The sequence below is a fragment of the Carcharodon carcharias genome, chromosome 9 (genome assembly GCF_017639515.1).
Source record: "Carcharodon carcharias isolate sCarCar2 chromosome 9, sCarCar2.pri, whole genome shotgun sequence".
Classification (NCBI taxonomy): domain Eukaryota; kingdom Metazoa; phylum Chordata; class Chondrichthyes; order Lamniformes; family Lamnidae; genus Carcharodon; species Carcharodon carcharias.
In genome coordinates this window covers 127,045,250-127,068,296 of record NC_054475.1, presented here as the reverse complement: position 1 = coordinate 127,068,296, position 23,047 = coordinate 127,045,250, and the positions used below count along the sequence as shown (strand labels likewise).

The window sequence follows — 23,047 nt, the reverse complement described above, 5'->3', positions numbered from 1 at the left end:
CTGTTCTTCTGTACCATTGTTGTTGACATCTTTTGATGACCTGCTTCTATCACTGCTTGTTTGTCCCTACAACCGCATCCCCCCCCTCCACCTCTCTCTCTCTCTCCGCCCCCACACACTCACCTTAAACCAGCTTATATTTCAACTCTTTCTTGGACTCGAACTCAAGTTCTGTCGAAGGGTCATGAGGACTCGAAACGACAACTCTTTTCTTCTCTGCCGATGCTGCCAGACCTGCTGAGTTTTTCCAGGTAATTCTGTTTTTGTTTTTGTTTTGGATTTCCAGCATCCGCAGTTTTTTTGTTTTTATCTCAGATTTCAGAAAGGTAGCTTAGTCACCTTCAAGTGGAGTACTTGGCATTATTCTTCATATAAAAAGGTACTTTATGCATAGTGATACATTCCCCATAAAATTAGTGTTGAATTACAACATATCTGTGTACAAGTGCACTCATTGAGATCTGTGGTGTGTGCCAATATGCAGTGAGAAAAGGAAAACCGCAGAATATTGTATTGAAGTCCTTTCTCCATCTCAGCTCTCCAGTGTTACCTTCTTTAATACGCTTTGGCCTGGGGGATTATTCAAAATATAAATAGATCATATTCCCCCTACCACTGCTGCAATAGTTTCAGCAATGCTGAATCAAGAAAACCTGCAGATATTTCTCTTATTACATCTGGTGGATCATTCGGATAAGTTTCAGAAAACAAATTTTGAACTCCAGTCATATTTAAAAAATAAACACCACCAAAAATGATACAATTAAAATTATTTTCTACAACACCCCACTGACATCAATGATTGGTGTCCTAGTGCAAACAAAGGTTTATGAGACAGATGCTAAGCTTTCATCCTCTAGCTATACCTAGTGGAGAGTGTCCAAATATCGCAATCAATACGTCAGAGAGGGTTATAGTACAAGTCAAAGTGAAGGCATGTGCACAGTATGGTAGCTAATACACAGTGCTGCTGCAAAAGATGTAGAGCAAAAGTATACTATTGCCTATTCATGCCACTGACTTCAATTGGTAAGAAAGTGATTTTTTTTCACTATTGTTACACCATGCAGAAGGAAGAACACCCATTTGTCAGGGTAAAGCAAATTAAATAGCCTATGTGACCATTCATTTCCTTCCTTATACAGGGGTGAAAGTGGGTGTACAAGACAAACTCCAGTCTTCAAAATATTCTCGTATTATATTAAGCTCTCTTAATATAATATTATGCATCTCTGCTCCCCTCTATTTTGAGTTAAGGGGAGAAAATAACCAAGGAAAAAAAGTTATTGCATTTATATCGCATCTGACCACATTCCTCAGAAATGGCTGAAATATGTTTCTTGCAGGATGAACTGCTCTGAGGTGCATACCCTTTTATATAAGTAAATTCAGCAGTTCTGTGACATATATGAAAATCCCGAGAATGAGAATATGCAATGATTTTGTTTTTGGTGTGTTCATTGAGAGAGGAAGGTGAGTCAGAGCACTGGTGGGGAGGGTGGAAATCGCTGCTCTTCTTAGAATGTCACAGGTCTTTCATGCTCACTTGAACCCCAGGAACAAGTAGAAGTTACTTTAATGCAATGCGTCATCCGAAGAACAATACTACTGATAAAGTGGCATTCTCTAAGTACTGCACTGGATTGGGGTGTGAACCTGCTGAACCAAGCTGACAATATGTGAAAATTCCAGCATCAGTTAAACCAAGCACCATGCTGAAGAGTCTCTAAACCACAAGACTGAGGAATCCACATAGGCAGAGATTCAGTTTGCTCAATATGGAAACCAGGAACGTATGCCACCAGAGCATACTGCTTATTCGCAAATAGTCAGAAGCAGGGCTTAAGGACAGCAAGTAGGAGTACTGATGGATTTTAAATAGCTAAAGCTCCACAGCTACCAGCACAAAACACTGATGAACACCTTTCTTCTTCTGCTAGGATCATTCTATCAGTTCTGGCAGGAGCTTGCAGAGTTACGTGGATCAGAGTCAGGAGAATTCCAGGCACGACCAACAAACCCACGCTTACAGGTTCCATTGATTGGCAAAGCTGGCTGGTTAGTCATCAAAATTGTCTTCAACTATAATAGACTTGCCAAGCTGAGGTAGCAATTAGAGCCTTTCAGAGGGTTGAATCAGTTCCCACCTTCCACTGATAAACACATAATTTTTTGTTCAGCTTGATTCCAAATAGACCCTGGAAGACTCTCTCCTTTCCCCAAATTAAATAGGCAAGGGTGAACATAAGCCCTCGTTAGATATACAACGGATACAACAGGAACTCTTCAGAAGTAACATGTAGAGTTGCACAAGTCACCACAAAATAGATGACTGCATTACCCTAATTTCTTAACTGCCAAAATATGCCCCCATTGAAAAACAAGAGAACTTTTGTACGAACTTCTTGTCTCTCTGCAGCTGAATCTTCAAGCAAGCGTTTCTTCAAATCCAACTTTCCGAGTCAGCTACACGTTGAAAATCTGCCTTCAGCATGACTGAAGGAACTTTCAGTGTAGTAGAGGGAGTTCTGTGCTATGTCACAGGGATGATAAGGGAGTGCCGTCTTTCAAATCAATTCTCTCAGGTGTACGCAGAAGCTGTCATGATACAATTTAAAAAGCGTATGCATTTGAAGTGTTCAAATTGGAAGCCATATTTTCCTCCATTACAACAATACTACATTGCAGAAAGCATCTCTTTAGCTGTGAACTGCTTTGGGATGTCCTGAGGAAGCGAAAGTTGCTACATAAATGCAGGTTCGGTCTTCAAAATTGCTTTAAGTTTAGTAGGTGTACCATTCAGACTTGCAACCCTACCAATAGCTGGGTATCAAATCAAACTCATTCACAAAGGACTTCTTCTCTATCAACTTTACCGACCTGCCTGCATGTGGGTATGTCCTTACCTTGCCTACATGTGACTCCAGAACCACAGCAATGTGGTTGACTCTTAACTGCCCTCTGAAATGGTCTAGCAAGCTATTCAGTTCTATTAAACTGCTGCAAAGCCAATAAAAAGGAATGAAAATGGACAGATCACCTAGGCACTGGAAACCCAGTTCTGTCAACACTGCAAAGTTCACTCATTCTCTTAGAACTGAATCCTGATGACACCGAACAGACAGAAACTGCATCACCAAGTTGCAGACGGTAACTGAAGTTGGGGAATGGAAAAATGTTCCATTTACATGAAACATTTTCGAAGTTTGCAAGGTGTCAATTTAAACGATCAGTAGCTTGGTTTTTTTTTTAAATTAAACAGGCAGGTTACAAAATGATTAAAATTGTGGAGTTATTTAGTACCAGCATATACCCATCACCAGAAAATGTTCGGCACGTCTGGCGACTTGATAAATTCAAATGAAAAAAAATTATTTTCCCACATTATTATAAACATTGAATCTAAGCAGGAAATTTAATAAAGCAGTAGAAAACCTCACCTGTTCAGGCTTGATCAGATCCTTATCCTGGTGACTTTTATTTGAAGCATATACTTTGAAAGAGACCAGGCCCAGGCCAGCTGGAAGAGCTGACAATTTGACAACCTGGGAGAAATAAAATTAAATTATACAGCATTCCTGCTAAATGAACTCATTTTTCAATAACTACGACTAGGGGCTTATACTAGCCACTTAAGTGGTTACATCAGTTTATTCTCTCACTCAATCTATATCTTTTCTTGAAGAAAGTGCCTCATTAATTCATGGCACTGGTTATTTTCCTCAATTGATTATAAGAATAAGCTTGGTTTGAGCAGTGTAAAATGCCTCTTTTCCTTTCTGCATCTCAGTTAAATAACTTTGTGAAGATTATGCTAAAGGATTAAGTGACCATGGGAGGTGGTGGTGTAGTGGTAATAGCACTGGATTAGTAATTCAGAGGCCCAGGCTAATGCTCACCAAGCCAACTGGTGGAATTTAAAATCAATTAATAGTCCTGGATCTTGGTAATGGTGACCATGAAACCATCATCGATTGTTGTAAAAACCCATTTTTAAGGAAGAAAATCTGCCGTCCTTACCTTGCCTACATGTGACTCCAGAATAACTGCCCTCTGAAATGGCCTAGCAAGCTATTCAGTTCTATTAAACCACCGCAAAGCCAACAAAAAGGAATGAAAATGAACAGATCACCTAGGCACTGGAAACCCAGTTCTGTCAACACTGCAAAGTCTACTGACATCTGGGGCTTGTGTCAAAATTGGGAGAGCTGTCCACAAATGAGTCAGGCAACATAGTCATACTCAGAATCATACCTTACAGAATGTGCCAGACACCACCATCACTAGCTATGTCCTGTCCAAAGGTGGCAGCACAGTGGTGTACAGTCAGAAGGGAACAGCCCTGGGAATTCTCAACATCAATTCTGGACCCCATGAAGTCTTATGGCATTGGGTAAAACATGGGCAAGGAAACCTCCTGCTCCTCCCTGCCACGTAATCTGATGAATCAGTGCTCCTCCATGTTGAACACCACTTGAAGGAAGCACTGAGTGTGGTAAGGGCACAGAATGTACCGAGGGTGGAGGACTTCAATGCCTATCACCAAGAGTGGCTTGGTAGCATCGTTACTGATTGAACTGGCTGGATCTTAAAGAACGTAGCTGCTAGACAGTTGGTGAGGGAACCAACAAGAGGAAGAAACCTACTTGACCTCGTCCTCACCAATCTACATATCACCAATGCATCTGTTCATGACAGTATTGGTAAGAGCGACCATTGCACATTTCTTGTGGAGACGAAGTCCCACTAGCACTACCACCATGCTAAATGGGATAGATTATGAACATATCTAGCAACTCAAAACTGGGCATCCATGAGGCGCTGTGGGCCATCATCAGCAGCAGAACTCTATTCAATCACAATCTGTACCTTCATAGCCTGACATTTACCCACTCTACCATTACCATCAAGTGGGGGATCATACCTGGTTCAATGAATATTTCAGGAGAGCATGCCTGAAGCAGCACCAGGCATACCTAAAAAAATTAGACGGCAACTTGGTGAAGCTACAACACAGGACTACTTGCACACCAAACAGCAGAAACACCATGTGATAGAGCTAAGTGGTCTTACAACCAATGATCAAGCTCTGCAGGTCTGCCACATCCAGTCATGAATGGTGGTGGACAATTAAACAACTCACCGGAGGAGGCTCCACAAATATCCCCACCCTCAATGGTGGGGCACATCAGTGCAAAAGACAAGGCTGAAGCATTCGTAACAATCTTTAGCCAGAAGTGCCAAGTGGATGATCCATCTCGGCCTCCTCCTGAGGTCCCCTCAGACTCACAGATGCCAGTCTTCAGCCAATTCGATTTGTTCCACACAACATCAAGAAACTGCTGAAGGCACTGGATACTGCAAAGGTATGGGCCCTGACAACATTACAGCCACAGTACTGAAGCCTTGTGTTCCAGAACTAGCCATGCCCCTAGTAAAATTATTCCAGTATAACGACAACACTGGCGTCTATCCGGCAATGTGGAAAATTGCCCAGGTATGTTCTCTCTACAAACAGCAGGACAAATCCAACCCAACCAATTACCACCCCATCAGTCTACTCTTGATCATCAACAAAGTAATGGAAGTGGTCATCGACAATGCTATCAAGCAGCACTTACTCAGACATAACCTGCTCACTGATGTTCAGTTTGGGTTCCACCAGGGCCACTCAGCTCCTGACCTCATTACAGCCTTGGTCCAAACATGGACAAAAGAGTTGAACCCAAGAAGTACGGTGAGAGTGACTGTCCTTGACATCAAGGCAACATTTGACTGAGTGTGGTGTCAAGGAGCCCTAACAATACTTGAGTCAATGGGAATCAGGGAAAAACTCTCCATTGGTTGGAGTGGTACCTAGCACAAAGAAAGATGATGTGATTGTTGGAGGTCAATCATCTCAGTCCCAAGACATCACTGCAGGTGTTCCTCAGGGTAATGTCCTAGACCCAACCATCCATCTTCTGCTGCTTCATCAATGACCTTCCCTCCATCATAAGCTCAGAAGTGGGGATGCTCGCTGATGATTGCACAATGTTAGCACCATTCATGACTCCTCAGATACTGAAGCAGTCCAGGTCCAAATGCAGCAAGACCTGGACAACAATCAGGCTTAGTCTCATAAGTGGTAAGCAACATTTGCGCCACAAGTGCTGGGCAATGACCACCTCCAACAAAAGAGAATCCAAACATCTCCCCTTGACATTCAATGGTATTACCATCGCTTAATCCCTAACTATCAACATCTTGGGGGTTACCATTGACCTGAAGCTGAACTGGACTAGCCACAGAAATATTGTGGCTACAAGAGCAGGTCAAAGGCTGGGAATTCTGCAGGGAGTAACTCCCCTCCTGCCTTCCCAAAGACAGCTCACCGTCTACAAGGCACAAGTCCGGAGTATGATGGAATACTCCCCATTTGCCTAGCTGAGTGCAACTCCAACACTCTAGAAGCTTGGCAACCCATCCACCACGTTTTACATCCACTCCCTGCACCATCAACGCAGTGGAAGCAGTGAGAACCATCTAAAGATGCACTGCAGCAACTCACAAGGCTCATTGGACAGCACCTTCCAAACTCATGACCGCTACCAACTAGGAGGAAAAGAGCAGCAGATGCATAGGAACACCACCACCTGCAAGTGCCTATCCAAGCCACACACCATCCTGACTTGGAAACATATCGCCGTTCTTTCAACGACACTAGGTCAAAATCCTGGAACTCCCTCCCTGACAGCACTGTGGGTGTACCTACACCAATGGACTGCAACAGTTCAAGAAGGCGTTTCATCACCACCTTCTCAAGGGTAATTAGGGATGGGCAATAAATGTTGGTCTAGCCAGTGCCCCCACATCCCATAATAGAATAGAAAAAAAAAGACTGCTATGAAACAGGAACTACAATTCTTTCCAAAGTGCAAAGTGTAATTATGTTGAATCCAAGTAAACTTATTCGGTGATTTATTGTTCTATTTCAAAACAATTGCAAGTGATTAAGTACAGATAGGTAAACCCTAGTCTATTCTATCCAACTGACCCTTCGCAACAATAAGATGTTGTCTTACCTATACTGCAAATTCACATCTAAACTTTTGTTCAAAATTTAGAAGGCTAAAACTCTTGCCATTTCATTCATGTTGTGTACATGTGGCATATTTGAAAAGCTAATTATATTGTTATATGTTGGCACAAAACAATTAGTTCTTGTATTAACATACCAAAGAATTTCATGTCGGAGCAGAACTATTATAGCTGTTTTGTGGCTTTGAAAGTAACTTACTTTGTTACACTCAAGTATTTTCAAGGTTGAAATGGCATTACATTGCCAAAGGAGGCAACAGCTGTTACAATTTGTTTTGTAAACATATGGTACACTGTTGCAGCAATGATGTTAACATGTTGCAGTGCAGTGTTGACAAGGGATTTGCATGTTTCATGTAACCCAAACATACAATGTACATCCAATTTAATGGGGTATCAATGAAAGTCACAAGTTCCGTATTCAAAAATCCCACTTGGCATATTTGCAGAGATATTTAGTGTTGAGCCGATTAACTTGTGGTTCCATATGTATAACAGGAGGAGTCTGTAAGGCCCTTTGAGCCTGCTCCACCATTCAATCAGATCAGGGCTGAACTTCCACATCATCTCCACTTTCCTGTACTATCCCCTATCCCTTGATTCTCTCAATGTCCAAAAATCTATTGATCTCAGCCATGAAAATACTCAACATATTGGCTTCCACAGTATTCTGGGATAGAGAATTCCAAAGATTTCCGACCCTCTGCATTTGCTCATCTGAAAACTTAAAACTATTAATTGTATGAAGTGTGGTTTCTGTGCATGAAGTTTCTTCCAATGCATCTGCAGTTAAGGCTGTTGGAAAAACAGCACTCAGTTCTCCAAGTAAGCAATACACTAAAAAAACTGCTTCAAGTTGGCAGCAACAAAAAACACAGGTTAGTTATTTCATCATGTATTTATTTAATAATTTTATTTTCTTGCAGAGAAATCTAAACTACAGTACACTGCATTATGGCAAATACAAAAAAGGTCACATTTTGTGGTCCTAGAAATCATTCTTCTGCATACAATTACAACAGGCATCCAATCTTTATAGAACAGTAAAACCAATGGTTAATTGGGAAAGCTGGGAATTTTGTTCAATACTAGAATCTGAATTCGCTGTCTCTGAATCCTATGCTACACATGCGCAATGTCATCTCAATTGAGTTCTTTCATGAGAATCATCTCAAAAGGTGTGAAGGTGATCATCGTAAAGCACAGCCTCCTGGCCAAGAAGCAGTGTATTACTTTCCTCACAATGCTAATCAATCCTCAGGACTAGGAATTTCTTAGGTGTTTAATGCAGGATTTCATTCTTTGGTACAAGGAGGTGAACCTGCAGGGTTTGCAATAATATTTCTTTGTCTGATGAAGTCAGTATCAAATTAACATCTTTTACAGAGCTCACATCAAAAATTTATTGTGGCTCCATTACTAATGCATTTCCCCAGCACAGCAATTTTTTAAATATTTTTTCATGGAATGTTGGCATCACTGGCAAGGCCAGCATTTGTTGCCCATTCCTAATTGCCCTTGAACAGAGTGGCTTGCTAGACCATTTCAGAGGGTGGTTAAAAGTCAATCGCATTGCTGTGGGTCTGGAGTCACACAGAGGCCAGACCTGGCAAGGAACGCAGATTTCCTTCCCGAGAGGACATTAACAAACCAGATAGGTTTTTTTACAACTATTGATGATAGTTTCCTGGTCACCATTACTGAGGCTAGCTTTTAATTACAGATTTTTATTGTTAAATGAACTTAAATTCCACCAGCTGTCATGGTTGGTTTTGAACCCATGTTTCCAGGTCATTAGCCTGGGCCTCTGGATTACTAAGATAAAAGCAAAAAACTGCGGATGCTGGAAATCCAAAACAAAAACAAAAATAAAAATAAAAATACCTGGAAAAACTCAGCAGGTCTGACAGCATCTAACGTTTCGTTTCGAGTCCGTATGACTCTTCAATATTATGATATGCGAAAGGTAGGTGAAAAGGAGTGTTTTAAGCGGGGAGAGGTCGAGAGGTTTAGAGAGACAATTCCAGGGCCTAGGCATCGGAAGGCCTGACCACTAATGGAGGAGCAATTTATAATTTAAAAAAATTGGGAATGCACAAGAGGCCAGAATGGAAGGAACGCAGAGATCTCAGCAGGTTGTAAGGCTGGAGATGGATGGTGACAAAGGGAGAAACGAGGCGAATACTCCAATTTTTTTCTTTATCTATTCCATACTCACTTGAAAGAATGAAACTGTGGTTCCTGGTGGCAATGCTACAGGTAGCTCGTTTAACAGTTTTCTAATTAAACTTAACAAGGTTGCACTTACTCAGCTCACAAATATTAATTTTAATTTTGACTGTTGTAGCTTGTGATTTTCAGAACCACAAAAATAAGGAGCCCACCTTTTTCATTTATATCCTCAATCTTTCTCCGCATCCCCTGGCTACCTTTTTAGAAAGATTAGGTTTGCTTGTTAACCTTAGTGGGTAAATGTACCTCTAAGCAGACTCAAACAGATCAAGTTTGTGCAGTTAGCTCTGCTCAGAGTTAGTGCAGTAGGGAGTTACAAAAGTACTTCAGTTTCTCTGGGGTAATTAAAGTAAAACATCAAGGGGTCCAGTGATCCCTGCACATGTGGGGAGGTCAAAGAGAAGAAGATTAGGCTGTGATGTACATGGTCAAATAATTTACTAATGCTCTAATTTTTAGGCCCATACTACAAAATAACCCCTTTGGGAAGGACTGGAGGTTGGATGGATTCTCTATTCAGCTTCCAGATGTCAGAGAAGCTGGTGTGGAGGGCACGGTAGGAATAAATCATTGCATAGAGCTTGCAGTAACTACAGCAATCTGATCTTTTTCAAAGAGGTTTTGCAGACCAGACCACTGGACATTGCAAAGCACAATACTGCCAATTAAGTACTTTTAGGAGTGTCATCACTGTTCTAAGTAGGAACATTCAAAGAAGAGCTCTCCCCAGTGTCCTGGCCAATATTTATCCTTCAACCAATATCATTAACAGATGATCTGGTCAGTACCTCATTTGATGTTTGGATGGTCGTTGTGCACAAATTGTCTGTCATGTTTCCTACATTACATGTGGTGACTGTACTTCAAAAATAGTCGTAAAGCACTTTGGAATGTATAGAGGTCATGAAAGGTGTTATATATAAATGCGAGTTGTTATTTATTTTAACTAAAGCCTACACTGATTTCAGAAATGCCAGCATGTTATTTTGATCCTATCTTGAGCAAGCCACCAGGAAATCTTCAGAAAATGTATTCAATTATACATAAAAGGACAAACTAATTTAATGCATTGTCTTGGCAAGCACTGCATGTATTTACATCACTTAAATCAAGTGACAGGAAGTCGGTTTACTTTTCCATAATTTACCTACCGTAGTTTCCAAGTCAAGACTAAAAAATATTCCAATAATGAAACATTGCGACAATTCTACAATATCACATTCCCCAAATGTGCTCATGGCTAGCTGGAAATACACTTCTATACACAAGCAAGGTTGGTAATGACCCAGGCTTAACACTTAGAATATTGAAGGACAACTTCATTTTCAGTGATAAATTCCACACAAAGTTATGCTCTGTGAAATGGCAGAAACTTCTGGGGATGGGGGAAGCCGGGGTTCTGTTCTGTTCGGGATTCTGGGACTGTTAAAGAACAGTCAGTCCTCTGCTCAGAGAAGAGAGAACTTTCCTGAAATTTATTTTTGAACTTACAATCAACTTACAATTCTGCTCTCAAACTACTAAAATCAGGTCTAAATTTTTAAAAAACTTTTGACATGTATACGTCAAAATATATGAAAATCATTTAACTCTTTATGATTCAGTGTTGTCTTTAAAAGCTAATTTTGCAGTGTTAGATTTAGTTTTGTTAATATAATGCTGCAAAAACAAGTGGATCCTGCTCAAAGGGTAGCTAGGTTGCATTTAAATTATAAATGTGGGACTGGATTTCTGCTCCCGAGTCGGGTGCAAAATTCCCAACTCCCCAAACCCGATTCAAGAAAAACTTCCCCAAATGGTCACACGCTAACATCTACTCTTAACAATCCTAGAGGGGTACCTGACCTCTCCAAGGGGGTACCTTACCTCTCCAAAGGGGTCTGGTAGGTTTAGACCTTTTCCTCAAATTGTAAAGTCCACAAGTTGCGTTTCAGAAACCCGGATGGTGAAAATTGCTTCTGATTGAAGACAGATGTGTTGCAGGCTCCGTGGACCATGGATGTGTTAAATACATCCTGCTCCTGTTACCTCCCTGGTGAAAATGTTGACGCCTGATACAGGGGTTGGGGGGGACCTCCAGATTAAGGGCTCTGGCAATATTTTGACTAAGGTGTGGGAGACTTTCTGTCACTGTGAAAATTCAGCCCATAGTGTCTGTAAATTCCTGCAGTGTAAATCTGGAATCAGGCCCCGAGTTGCCCCAGAAACTCCTTCAAAAAGTCTTATTCCACTTTGCTCCACAATCAGGTTCCAGACCGTGGCTTTGGACTACTGTTACAGGACAAATGCAGTGTAGGAGAAATGCACCTCAGAAATGTCATCAAGACAACAAGTGATTCTGAGCCAAAAGCGTTATTAGGAGGAATGTGCTTATTGAAAGAGGTGGCTGTTAATCCACTTATTATTGCTTCATATGAAAAACAAATCCAGATTTTGTTCTTTCAAACCTTGGGTTACGTCTAGTGATTTGGTTTGCACTTTAGGCAAAAGTAAAGCTTAGAAAATATTTTCCCACAAATACTGGACATGCAAAACAAACTCCTATCAATTCCTTTCAAAGCAAGATGAAAGCTACCTTGTAATTACAGTTGTGACAATCCAGTTCCAAAGACTTGGCAGTTCAATGGGCAGAATTTTGCCCTTGGTGGGCGTGCGGGCCCCACTGGCTCGGCGGTGGGAGGACAGCTGACCCCTGCCACCGAAACGGGGCCCGCTGGCATTTTGAGTGGGTGGGCCAATTAAGGACCGCCCAGCGGCCTTCTGTCAAAGTGCGCTCTTTCGCACAAGCACACAAAAGAGTGCACTGCTCCCTGAGACTAAGTGCTGTCTTAGGGAGATTAGTGACAGTGCACAAAAGTTAAAAAATAGAAAAATAAAAATATTATTAACATGTCCCCCTCATGTGACAATGTTAATAAAAATGACATAAACTTTATTACGCTTTTTAAAAACGGACATGAAACCTCATCCCGCTAGTGGATGAGGTTTCATGCATTATCAGGAGCGCGCTGATAACCTTAAGGTTGGACGGGCGGGTCTATAATGATCTTAATTAGCCTGTCATTGGCCATTGACAGGTTGGCAGGCAGACAGCTGATTTCGCTGTCCGCTTGCCTTCCTAAAAATTTAAAGGGACCGGGATGACATCTGGTGTTCCTCCCAACGTCATTCCACGTCATTTTCCCGTCAGCGAGCGGGCCCCACCCCCAAATCATCAACAGGAAAATTCTGGCCAAATGTTTAATCCCGAAGCTATGGCAAGAAAAACTGGGCAAAGAGAAAAACAAATTGCAACAGATCTGCAATTCCAGACAAGACAGTGATTAGCAAAAGTGTGAGCCATCTGGATGCACCCAACTTCAGTCTCTAACCTGCACATCTTTTAATGAAGAGGAAAAAAACTACTTGACGCAGAGAGTGCAAGAGCATAAACAGAGGGCGTGAAGGCCCAGGACAGAGTGCAGACCTGAGCAAAGGCGATATAATATACTCAGTGAATACAAAAGTAACAAAAAAAAATGAATGCCACAGGACAGAAGGTAGATGATTGGTTAATGAGTGTTACCATTGTCTTTCTTTAATTTAAGAAAGTGGGTTATCTAAGAAATTTAGTAGTCTAATAAATGAGGCATGGCAAGACAACTTAGTCATGTCAATGCCCGTTCTGTTCCATGTGGGAATGTCAGGACATTTCTCCTGCCCCGGACAACCACATGTGCAGGAAGGGTCATCAGTAGTAGCAGCAGCAGCAGTTTGAGCCACGGATTTCAAAATATCACAAGAAACAGGAACAGGTCTTGTTTTGTCTCATTCTCCTTCGAATCACTCCTTTTTCAGCCAATCAACTCATGGGCTTTCTGTGATGGCACAGTTTGATTTTTTTTCTCTAACTTTTCAAACTTGAGCATGCCCCAGTCTGTTCCTGCTTCCAATTCTCACTCTAGGCAAGTGTTAGCCCCGAGACTGGGCACGAATTTATCCTCTATTTGCAGCTCCTGCTTCCCCTTAGCTCCACTCCTACTCCTACTCTCACTCTGGATTTCGGAGCTCAAGCAGCAACTGGAATCACTGTGGCACATCCATGAGGCAGAGAACTATATGGAAAGTACATTTCTGGAGGTGGTCACCCTGCAACTTAAGAGTTTGCAAGTAGAGGGGGAAATGGGCGAATGCCAGGTTGACAATGAGGACAAGGCAGGCATTGCAGGAGTTCCCAGAGTACATCTCGCTCTGTAATAGCTATTCAGTCTGAATATTGGTGAGAGCCATGGTTCTTCTGGGGATTGCAGCGAAAGCCAAGTCCTTGACACCAAAGATTGTTCAGCTGTACAGTGCGTAGTTGGGGGCAGGATGAAGGTCAGGAAATTAACAGTGATTATTCAATAGTTGGAGAGGTCAGGCAGGCATTTCTGTGGCTACAGGCATGATTCCAGGATGGTATGTTGTTTCCCTAGTGGCAGTGTCCAAAATGTCACTGAGCAGTTACAGAACATTCTGTGAAGGGAGGGTGAACAGCCAGAGGTGGCCACACATATCGGTGTCTAATATAGATGCAAAGAGGGATGACGTCCTGTAAGCAGGTTCAGGGAGCTAGAAATTAAAAAGTAGGACCTTAATGGTAGTAATCTTCAATTACTCCCCATGCTGGCGAATATAGAAATAGGAGAATGGATGAACATGTGGCTAGAGAGCGGGTGCAGGAGGGAGGGCTTTAGATTCCAGGGACATTGGGACTGGTTCTGGGGCAATGGGGTCTGTACAAGCAGTCAGTAAATCGGGCACAGGCCAACATTGTGGAGGGGAGGTTTTCTCATGCTGTAAGGCAGGGTTTACCCTCGTTTGGCAGGGGTGTGGAAGCTGAACATGGGTTTAGAAGGGAAGGAAGCAAAACTGGAAATGGAATGCAGGAAATTAATAAGTGTGAAAGGCAGAGGGAACAATGGCTAGAAAATAGATAATATATAAGTAGTTCAGTAATTGTCATATACTTCAATCAAGGTGTTTAGTGAATAAATCAGATGAACTGAGGGCACAGGTAGACACATAGAAGTATGATATCATAGCGTTACTGAATATGGCTTAAATAAGGGCAGAAATGGCAGCTCAACATTTCTCGTTACAAGCTTTTCAAATGAGATAGAGGAGTAATATAAAAGGAGGGGGCTGGGTCGCAATACTGGTAGAGAAAAAAAAATCACATCTCTGAGGACACAAGACAAAGTGCTTTGCAGTCAACAAAGTACTTTTGAAGTGCAGTGTTGTAATGTAGGGAATTGCTAGAAGGGCCAAATGAGGCCATATGGACTGAACTGAGGAACAAAAAAGGGGCAATCACACTGCTGGCAGTACTCTATAGACCCCCAAACACTCAAAGGGAGTACAGAAGCAATAGAGCAGGGGGATATGGCAGGGGATTTCAACTATCCTAATATAAACTGGGATAAAATCAGTATAACAAAGTACAGAAGGTACAGGTTTTTTAAAATGAATTCAGGAGAACTTTTTTGTGCCAACACATCACACGCCCAACAAGATAAAGGGCAGTTCTGGATTTAGTTTTGGGGACTGAACCAGGGTAGGTGCAAGGGGATCAGTGGAAAAACTGTTTAGTGGTAGTGATCATAATTCAGTAAAATTTGGGAAGTCTATTTCACTAAGCTGCAACGTGATTTAACTAAAATAAACTGGAAACAGCTACATGAAGGTAAGTCAGTATCTGAGTGATGGGATGCTTCAAGGAGATAGAAAGGATTTAGAATAAACATGTTTCCACAAAGAAAAAGGGTTGGAGATCCAAACGCAGACCCTGCCTATCCAAACCACCATCCCACCTTACCACCACATGTCAAAGGGACATGCAGAATTCGATAAGGCAATAAAAGGGAAGCTTATATCGGATATCAAGAGCTCAATGCTGCAGAAAGCCAGCAGCAGTATAAAGTGGAGGGATGAAACTAAATAGGAAAGCAAAAGAGAGCATGAAAAAAAAAAATACCGGGCAAGTAACATCATGGAAAACCCAAAGATATTTCATAATACATAAAGGGCAAATGGATAAATAATGAAGGAGTGGGCCACAGACCAAAAAAATAGTATGTGTAGAGGTGGAAGCATGGCCATGTTTCTGAATTAATACTTTGCATCTGTCTTCACAGGAGTGGGGGTCAGTGCAGATATTGTAGTTAAGGAGAAATGGCAAATTTTAAATGAAATAAACATAGCTAGAAAGGGGTTTGCCATCTTTGACAGTAGATAAATCACCAAGCCCAGATGAAATGCACCCCAGGCTGCTAACAGCGCTAACATCCCTTCCTATCAGCACTCTGGGTATACCACATGGACGGCAACAGTTCAAGAAGGCAGCTCACCAATATCTTCTCAAGGGCAATTAGTGATGGGCAACAAATGCTAGCCTTGCCAGTGATGTCCAAGTCCCATGAAAGAATACAAAAAAGCAAAGGAGGAAACAGTGAAGGCCCTGACCATCATTTTCCAATTCTCTCTGGCTTCAGGTGTGGTGCTAGAAGACTACAAAAGTTGCACCATTGTTTAAAAAGGGAGGAAAGGATAGACCATTTAATTGCAGGCCAGTCAGCTTAACCTTGATAGTGGACAAATTATTGAAAAAAATTCTTAGAAATAGTATTATTTAGAAAGGCACAGATTAGTCAAGAACAGTCAGCACGGATCTGTTAAGGGAAGATTAACTTGATTAAAATTTTCAAAGAGATAACAAGATTGATGAGGCTAATGTGTTTGATGTAGTCTACATGGGTTTAGCCATGATTTTAGACAAGGTGGCACATGGCAGAATAGTCAGAAAAGGAAAAGCTCGTGGGATTCAAAGGGGAGGGCAAGTTGGATCCAAAACTGTCTTAGTGTTTTTGTGACTAGAAGGTTGCTTCTAGTGGGGATCTGCAGGGCTCAGGAGTGGATCCCTTGCTTTTCATGGTATATATATCAATAGTTTAGACTTAAAAGTAGGGGACCTGATTAAGAAGTTTGCAGATGATACAAAAATTGGCCGTGTGGTTGCTAATGAGGAAGAAAACTGTAGACTGCAGGGCAGAAAAAATGGCAAATAAAACGCAAATCAGAGAAGTTTGGGGAAGGAAAACAAGGCAAGAGAATACGCAATAAAAGGTAGAATACTGAAAAGTATAGAGGGGCAGAGGGACCTTGGAGGGTCCACAGATCCCCGAAGTAGCAGAACAGGTAGATAAAGTGGTTAAGAGGGCATAAGGAATATTTTCCCTTATTAGCCGAGAACATGGAATGCAGGATCAGGAAGGTTCTACTGGAAATGTATAAAACACTGGTTCGATCACAGCTAGATTACTCTAAATAATACTGGTCACTATTATCGAAGGGATGTGATCACATTAGAGAGTACAGAGAAGGTTTAAAAGGCTGTTGCCAGGAGTGAATAACTTTAGCTAAGAAGAAAGATGAGTTATTTTCTCTTCAACAGAGGAGGCCGAGTGGAGATTTAACGGAGTGTACAAATTATGAGAGGCCTGGAAAGGAAGGACCTAATTCCCTTAGCAGCAAGCTCAAAAACCAGGGGGCTTAGACTTAAAGTGAAAGTAAGCAAAATAAAAGCACTAGAAGGGAGTAGAGGATCTTTTTTTTAGCCAGCACAGATCGCTGGACTGAATGGCCCCCTTCTGTGCCTTAAATTTTCGATTTGTAGTGAACACTGACATACACCACATGATTGTAAATATCCAATGATCCCATTACAATTTTCTGTGTAATGCTGAACATGGAACTTTTTATGTACTGAAATTTGCTTCATTTTTATTAAAAATCGAAGCTAAAAAAAACTCATTTTCAAAATCCAGTAATTCAAGGTGCACTTATTATTAATTTATTAAGAATAGTTCTGCCTATGGTTAGTACTCCACCTAGAGGGAAAAAGGTTTCAGCCTGTCATCAACTGTTCAGGAAATACATCTATTTTGCTTATTGAAGAGAGCACAGGGTTTTCAATTGTCAGCAGTGCGATGCTTCACTATAAATTCACAGGATCGCAACTATTAACTTTCAAGTGCAATCATTATATGCTGTGCAACACAGGCACCAAATACCAGGTACCTAAACTCAATTAGATTTTAGCCCTGCAACGGATTTCATCTGTCCATTACTGTCCATTTAATGCAAATGCAAGTGTCACAGGGCTTTAGTTGTGATCACATTATGCGGCTTGGTATACAAGAAGGACAAAGCTTTTCATGGTTTGTGACTCACCAGAGAGCAAAAAAATCAATAATTTAACTGCTATACTCAGTTTTATACTTTAGCAGGACAATGGGATCCACCGTAAGTCCTTATGCTAACAATTAGAATTAACCAAGAAAAACTTGCAGAGAAGGTCTGGATTACTTCTTGCACCCATTTCCCCTCAGTTCACAGCTACTTATGCCAAACCCCATGCACCTACAATTATAGAGGAAACTGGTCCTGGAAATAGGGTGGGCAATACAAATTTTGGCTGATGAGAGGCATACAAATGCCCAAAATATATTAAAACTTCTAATATTTCTAAGCCTGAAGTATATAAACTTCTCCAGGTAAGAAAATTGCAGCTAATGAAACAGAATACAGCATGGAAATCCAGTCCATCAGGACAGGAATGTTAGACTTCATAGACAAATGGCATGAACAGATGAAAATACAACTCTTCTGCTGGACAGTCTGGTGTTCACACTGACATGCTTTGCCACAGACCAAGAGAGAACCATGTATCTGAGAAAACATATGCAGAAGTACATACTTAAGCATTATATGATCAGTATGAGGCACATACCAAGTTACTGCTACAGACACATGAACAAATGCATGATTTAGGAAAAATATGCGGCATGAGACACCTCTTGTCCTACATCATTCCACAGTGTCTATTCTCACGGAATGGATCTGTTCAAAGCTCCATGCAGCAGACCTGTGAAATGGCTCTCTCTATAAAAGTAACTAAATTAATCAAAAATAACTCTAAGATGTTGAAGTGTTTAACTCCAAGAAGGCCTTACTCTTTCCACATGGAAGCTGGCCTACAAATTCTGACCAGCGCTTCTGCTGCGGTTTGCCATTGAGTCTTGTTTCTGGTATCTTGATGCCTGAGCTCAAAGAGGTCCTTGCACAGGATTCTGAAGCATGTACTTTCCGCTTTTTGATGCAATATGTCTTTATAATATTGACCTCCCAAACATATGTGCACACAGTCTTCAAATTCATACATGGCTGTCATACTGCTAGCAACACCTAACTGTTAGGGAGTGCATCTAATCCAGGCAGGTATTTAGAATCATAGAATGATTACAGAACAGGAGGCCACCATTTGGACTGTTGTGTCCATGTCAACTCCCCACAAGAGCAATTCATCTACTTGCACTCCTCTGCCATTTTCCCCTCAGCTAAGCCCCCTGACTTCACATCAATCCCTTTTAGGTGCCTAATTGGCCCCATTGTTCCGTTTAGCACCCTTTTGCTATTTACATACCTACAAAGACTTTTGGATTCCTTTTACATTAGCTGCAAGTCTCTTCTCATACTCTCTTTTTGCTTCTCATTTTTTTCATTTGACCTCCGAAATTTCCTTAATCAGTTGGGTTCTCAATTGAATTATCAACCTGACATGTCATATACATCCTTTTTCTGCTTCATCTTGCTCGCTATCTCTTTCCTTATCCAGAGAGCTCTGGATTTGTTTTCCCTATCTTTCTCCCTTGTGGGAATATAGTTTGGGTACAATCAAGGTATTTCCACTTTAAATATAGCCCATTACTCTTTTCCAACATTCATATTGAGCATCACTATGGACAGATGCACAGAAATGCCCATTGAGGTACTGTATTATCCTTGAACTCCCAGAAATCACATGGTCCTGTTTAATTAAAGAAAACAAGACTAAGCTGCATCCATTTCATGATGAATTAGGTGCTACAAAAGGTGATAGGCAACAGTCTGGAGACTCTGAAGAATTAGCTTTGCTGTTTTCTTTACTCATTCATGGGACGTGGGCATCACTGGCTAGGCCAACATTTATTGCCCATTCCTAACTGCCCTTGAGAAGGTGCCTTCTTGAACCACGGCAGTCCATGTGGTGTAGGTACATCCACAGCGCTGTTAGGGAGGGAGTTCCAGGATTTTGACCCAGCAACAGCGATATATTTCCAAGTCAGAATGGTGAGCGGAGGAACTTTCAGATGGTGGTGTTTCCATGTGTCTGCTACCCTTATCCTTCTAGAATCTTTAGACGGTAGTGATTGTGGGTTTGTTGCCCAATAAAATGTCAACTGCCAGATGTTGTCCAATGTCCTGGGTAGAGTGCGTCTTCCACTCATGAAGAAAAAAGTTTGCAGCACTTTTCATTATTTGGATGACCGGTCTTGTGAGATGCAGAAATATTCAGTCCTTATATTAAATATCCACAAATGGATATTTACCACCATCTACACTGAAGGGCAGCAACGTGGAGGGAAAGAGGTGAAAGCTGGCAAATGCCACAATCAGGGATCTTGTACAACTTGGCAGTTTGTAGCAGCATTGGAGCAGTTTCATTATCCGTAGGAGATTTTTCTGATAGGCTACAGTAACATTGAAACCACTGTTTGAGGAGCTATAAAGCAAGGTTGTCTCAGTCTCCAACAGACATCTTTGGAATGTCAAATTTTAAACCATGAATAATGGTCCTGAGGGGAAATCACATTCACCAATGACGAAGGAAAAAAGGAAGATTTTCTCACACTTAGACATCCTAAAACACTTTACAGCTAATGAAGTATTTTTCAAGTATACACACAACTGTAATTTAGGAAAAGGAACAATCAATATAACACACAGCAAGGTCCCACAAGTAACAACACAGCAATGACCACATAATCTGTTTCTAGGTATTGGTTGAGGGATTATCACTGGCCAGGATATCAGGGAGAACTTCCCTGCCCTTCTTCAAAATTGTGCTGTGGGATCTTTTATATCCACCTGAGAGAGAAAATGAGGCCTTATATTAACATGATTCAAAAGACAAAAGCTCCTATAGAGCAGGAGGGCAAGTGCTTTTCAACCAATTGCACTTTTCAAATGTCATCACTGTTGCAATGTAGAAAATGTTGAGCTTATTCAGTGAAAGAGGTAGACATGTTTAATCCCACTGAGTTCTCAGTTTAGGTATCTTCTGGGAGAGATGTTCACAGTCACCAGGCTTCAAAATTTTAACAGATTGGGATGAAAGTATCGATGTTCTTCAGTTTTTTTCTTGAGCTCCTCAGAGTATTTTTAGAAGGTTAAAAGAAGGTAATGTAGTCTACAAGGGGCCAGAGACAGAAACACACATCCTGGACAGGGTCCAGTGTACATCTTATATAAAAGAAACATTACACAGGCTCAAAAAGTCCAGTTGAAAATAAAAACACTGCATTAAAGCACTTCACATTCAGGAACAACTCTTATCATAAGTGAAGCCAATACCAAAAAAGCAAATTAACTAAGGATGGAAAAACCCTACATAAGGATGGAAACGTCACAAGGATTCCTGACAAAATGTATCTTAATAGAAATGGCAACAGACTAGCTTGGAATATCCGGGACTTGGGCTTCAAACCAACTCAGACTTTTAAAGTCTCATCTATTAACAGTAAGGATATAATGTGAAATAAGTCTCAGTCTAGTGAGCATCAGCCAACTGCACTAAATTACCTCATATTTGGCACTGTCACTCCAGCATGGTCTAAGGACAGTCAATGTGGAAAACAGTAAAATTGCCTCACTGTTGCGTTCTTTGCTGAGGTCGAGGCACATTAGTGAGGCAGAGTCGTAGGAGTTTAATTTCTTATCTAGCTGCACCATACCTGATGTGGGAGTGCTTGATATTGAGTGCCTGAAATGGTAACTTTTTCAGTTGCAAGTATTGACATGCAGTATCTTAACAGTATTTACTTCATATATAAAATTTGATCTAAATTTTCAAAAAATGTTACATTGTAGTTTACTGCAGTGCACATTACAAATCAGACAAATATCTTAACAGTTTGCTTTATATTTTTTTTAAAAAGTGTTCATGCCTTCATCTGTCTAGGCCCTAAACCTCTCTCATCTCTCTTTTAAGACGCACCTTAAAACTTACCGCTTTATCAAGCTTTTAGTCATCTTATCAGTTCAGTGTCAAATTTTGTTTGATAATGCTCCTGTGAAGCATCTTAGGATATGTTACTCCATAAAAATTATACTTATATCCACAAACATACATTCACCTATCTGCCGCTATCAACACAGTTGATCACACCATCCTCCTTAACACCTCTCCATCACTGTCCAGCTGGATGGGGCTAAACTCCCCTGGTTCGATTCTTGTTCAACTGATCATAGCCAGAGAATCACTTGCATTGGCTTCCTTCCACTCCCATACCACTACCTCTGGTGGCCCCCAAGGATTCCTTAGCCACCTCATATTTCTCATCTACATGCTGTCCCTTGGTGACATCACAAAGCCACATGCATGCTGACGACACCCAGCTCTACCTCATCATCACCCCGTGACTCCTCACTGTCTCTAAAATCTCAGACTGTCTGATTTCTTAAAACTCTTTGCCAAAACAAAGCTGAGTATCCTGGATTACTTCATCACATCAATTTTAACATACAGAAGTGAGTGTTGGACAATCAGTGAAGCAATGCAGAGAAAAACTGAGGCTGCAGAGCCTTTGAGGCAAATAATGAAAATATCTTGGATAAGTCACATTACTAATGAAAGGGTGCTAGTAAAATTTGAGACCAAAAGAACTCTGCTGACCATGATCAGGAATAGACAGTTAGAATTTCCTGGGCACGTAATAAGAATTTATGATTTATAAAGTCTGATGCTTATAGGAAAGAATCAATAGTAAAAGAGATTGAAGTAGATAAAGAACGATTTTTTAAAAAAGAGCTATGCAAACTTGATGACTGTACCACCAAGGAAGACAATCCACGTCTCCAGAGCAAGATTAACATAGAGGTTCATGGTCACCAACACCCTCTTATGGCAGGGCACCTGAAAAAAGAGAGAGAGGCCTCTTTGACCAAGCTTTTGGTCATCTGATCTCATACTGCTTTATGAGGTCTGGTGTTATATTTTGTTTTATAATGCTCCTGTGAAACACATTAGGCTGTTTGATTACATTAAAGGCGCTATATAAAGATATGGTGTTGTTGATCTATAAACTCACTCCTGTGACTTTCTGTCACACGAACTCAGTGCCAACGCCAGCGGCCATCCACTGCCACCAAGAGCGGGCCCCGGGCTCCAGTTGCATGGGGCCGCACTCGCCCTCACAGCGCGATCAACGAAGCGAAGTCCGGGCGCCTGAGTCTCGGCTCCGGACAACGGCCAGGGACACTCACCTGAGACACCATGGCGACAGCTCCTGCTCCAGAACATGCGCAATGCCCGGCGTTACCGGCTCCAGAACATGCGCACTGCCCGTAGTGCTGCCTACAGAACATGCGTGGTGCTGGCTTTGGAACTTCAGCCGTGCTCGAGGTGCCGGCTACAGTACTGAGCGTCGGCGCTTGGATATGCGCATTGCACTCAGTGTCAGATCCAGCAGATGCGCAATGTTTTCAGTGCCGGCCACAGTCTGCTCTGGGAGTGTTGGTGCTGCCCAAAGTGACCTAACTGGGGGATCTTTACATCCAGCGACAAGTCCCCACGGTCACTAAACTAAAATCATCACAAGCAAGGGTCTCTTTTTAG

The 23,047-nt window shown here is 41.5% G+C and overlaps 1 protein-coding gene across 1 annotated transcript in view; it reads right to left on the bottom strand.

Moving 5' to 3' along the window:
* LOC121282508 (MICOS complex subunit MIC27-like) overlaps positions 1–22,836 on the bottom strand; it is a 58,768-nt gene extending 35,932 nt beyond the window's left edge. Inside the window, exons 1-2 of the mRNA XM_041196214.1 lie at positions 22,696–22,836; positions 3,441–3,545 (exon numbers count right to left, since the gene is read on the bottom strand). Of these exons, the coding sequence (XP_041052148.1) occupies positions 3,441–3,545; positions 22,696–22,797 (207 nt within the window). The 5' untranslated portion in view covers positions 22,798–22,836. The remainder of the gene's footprint in view (positions 1–3,440; positions 3,546–22,695) is intronic.
* Between the last annotated feature and the right edge of the window lie 211 nt (positions 22,837–23,047).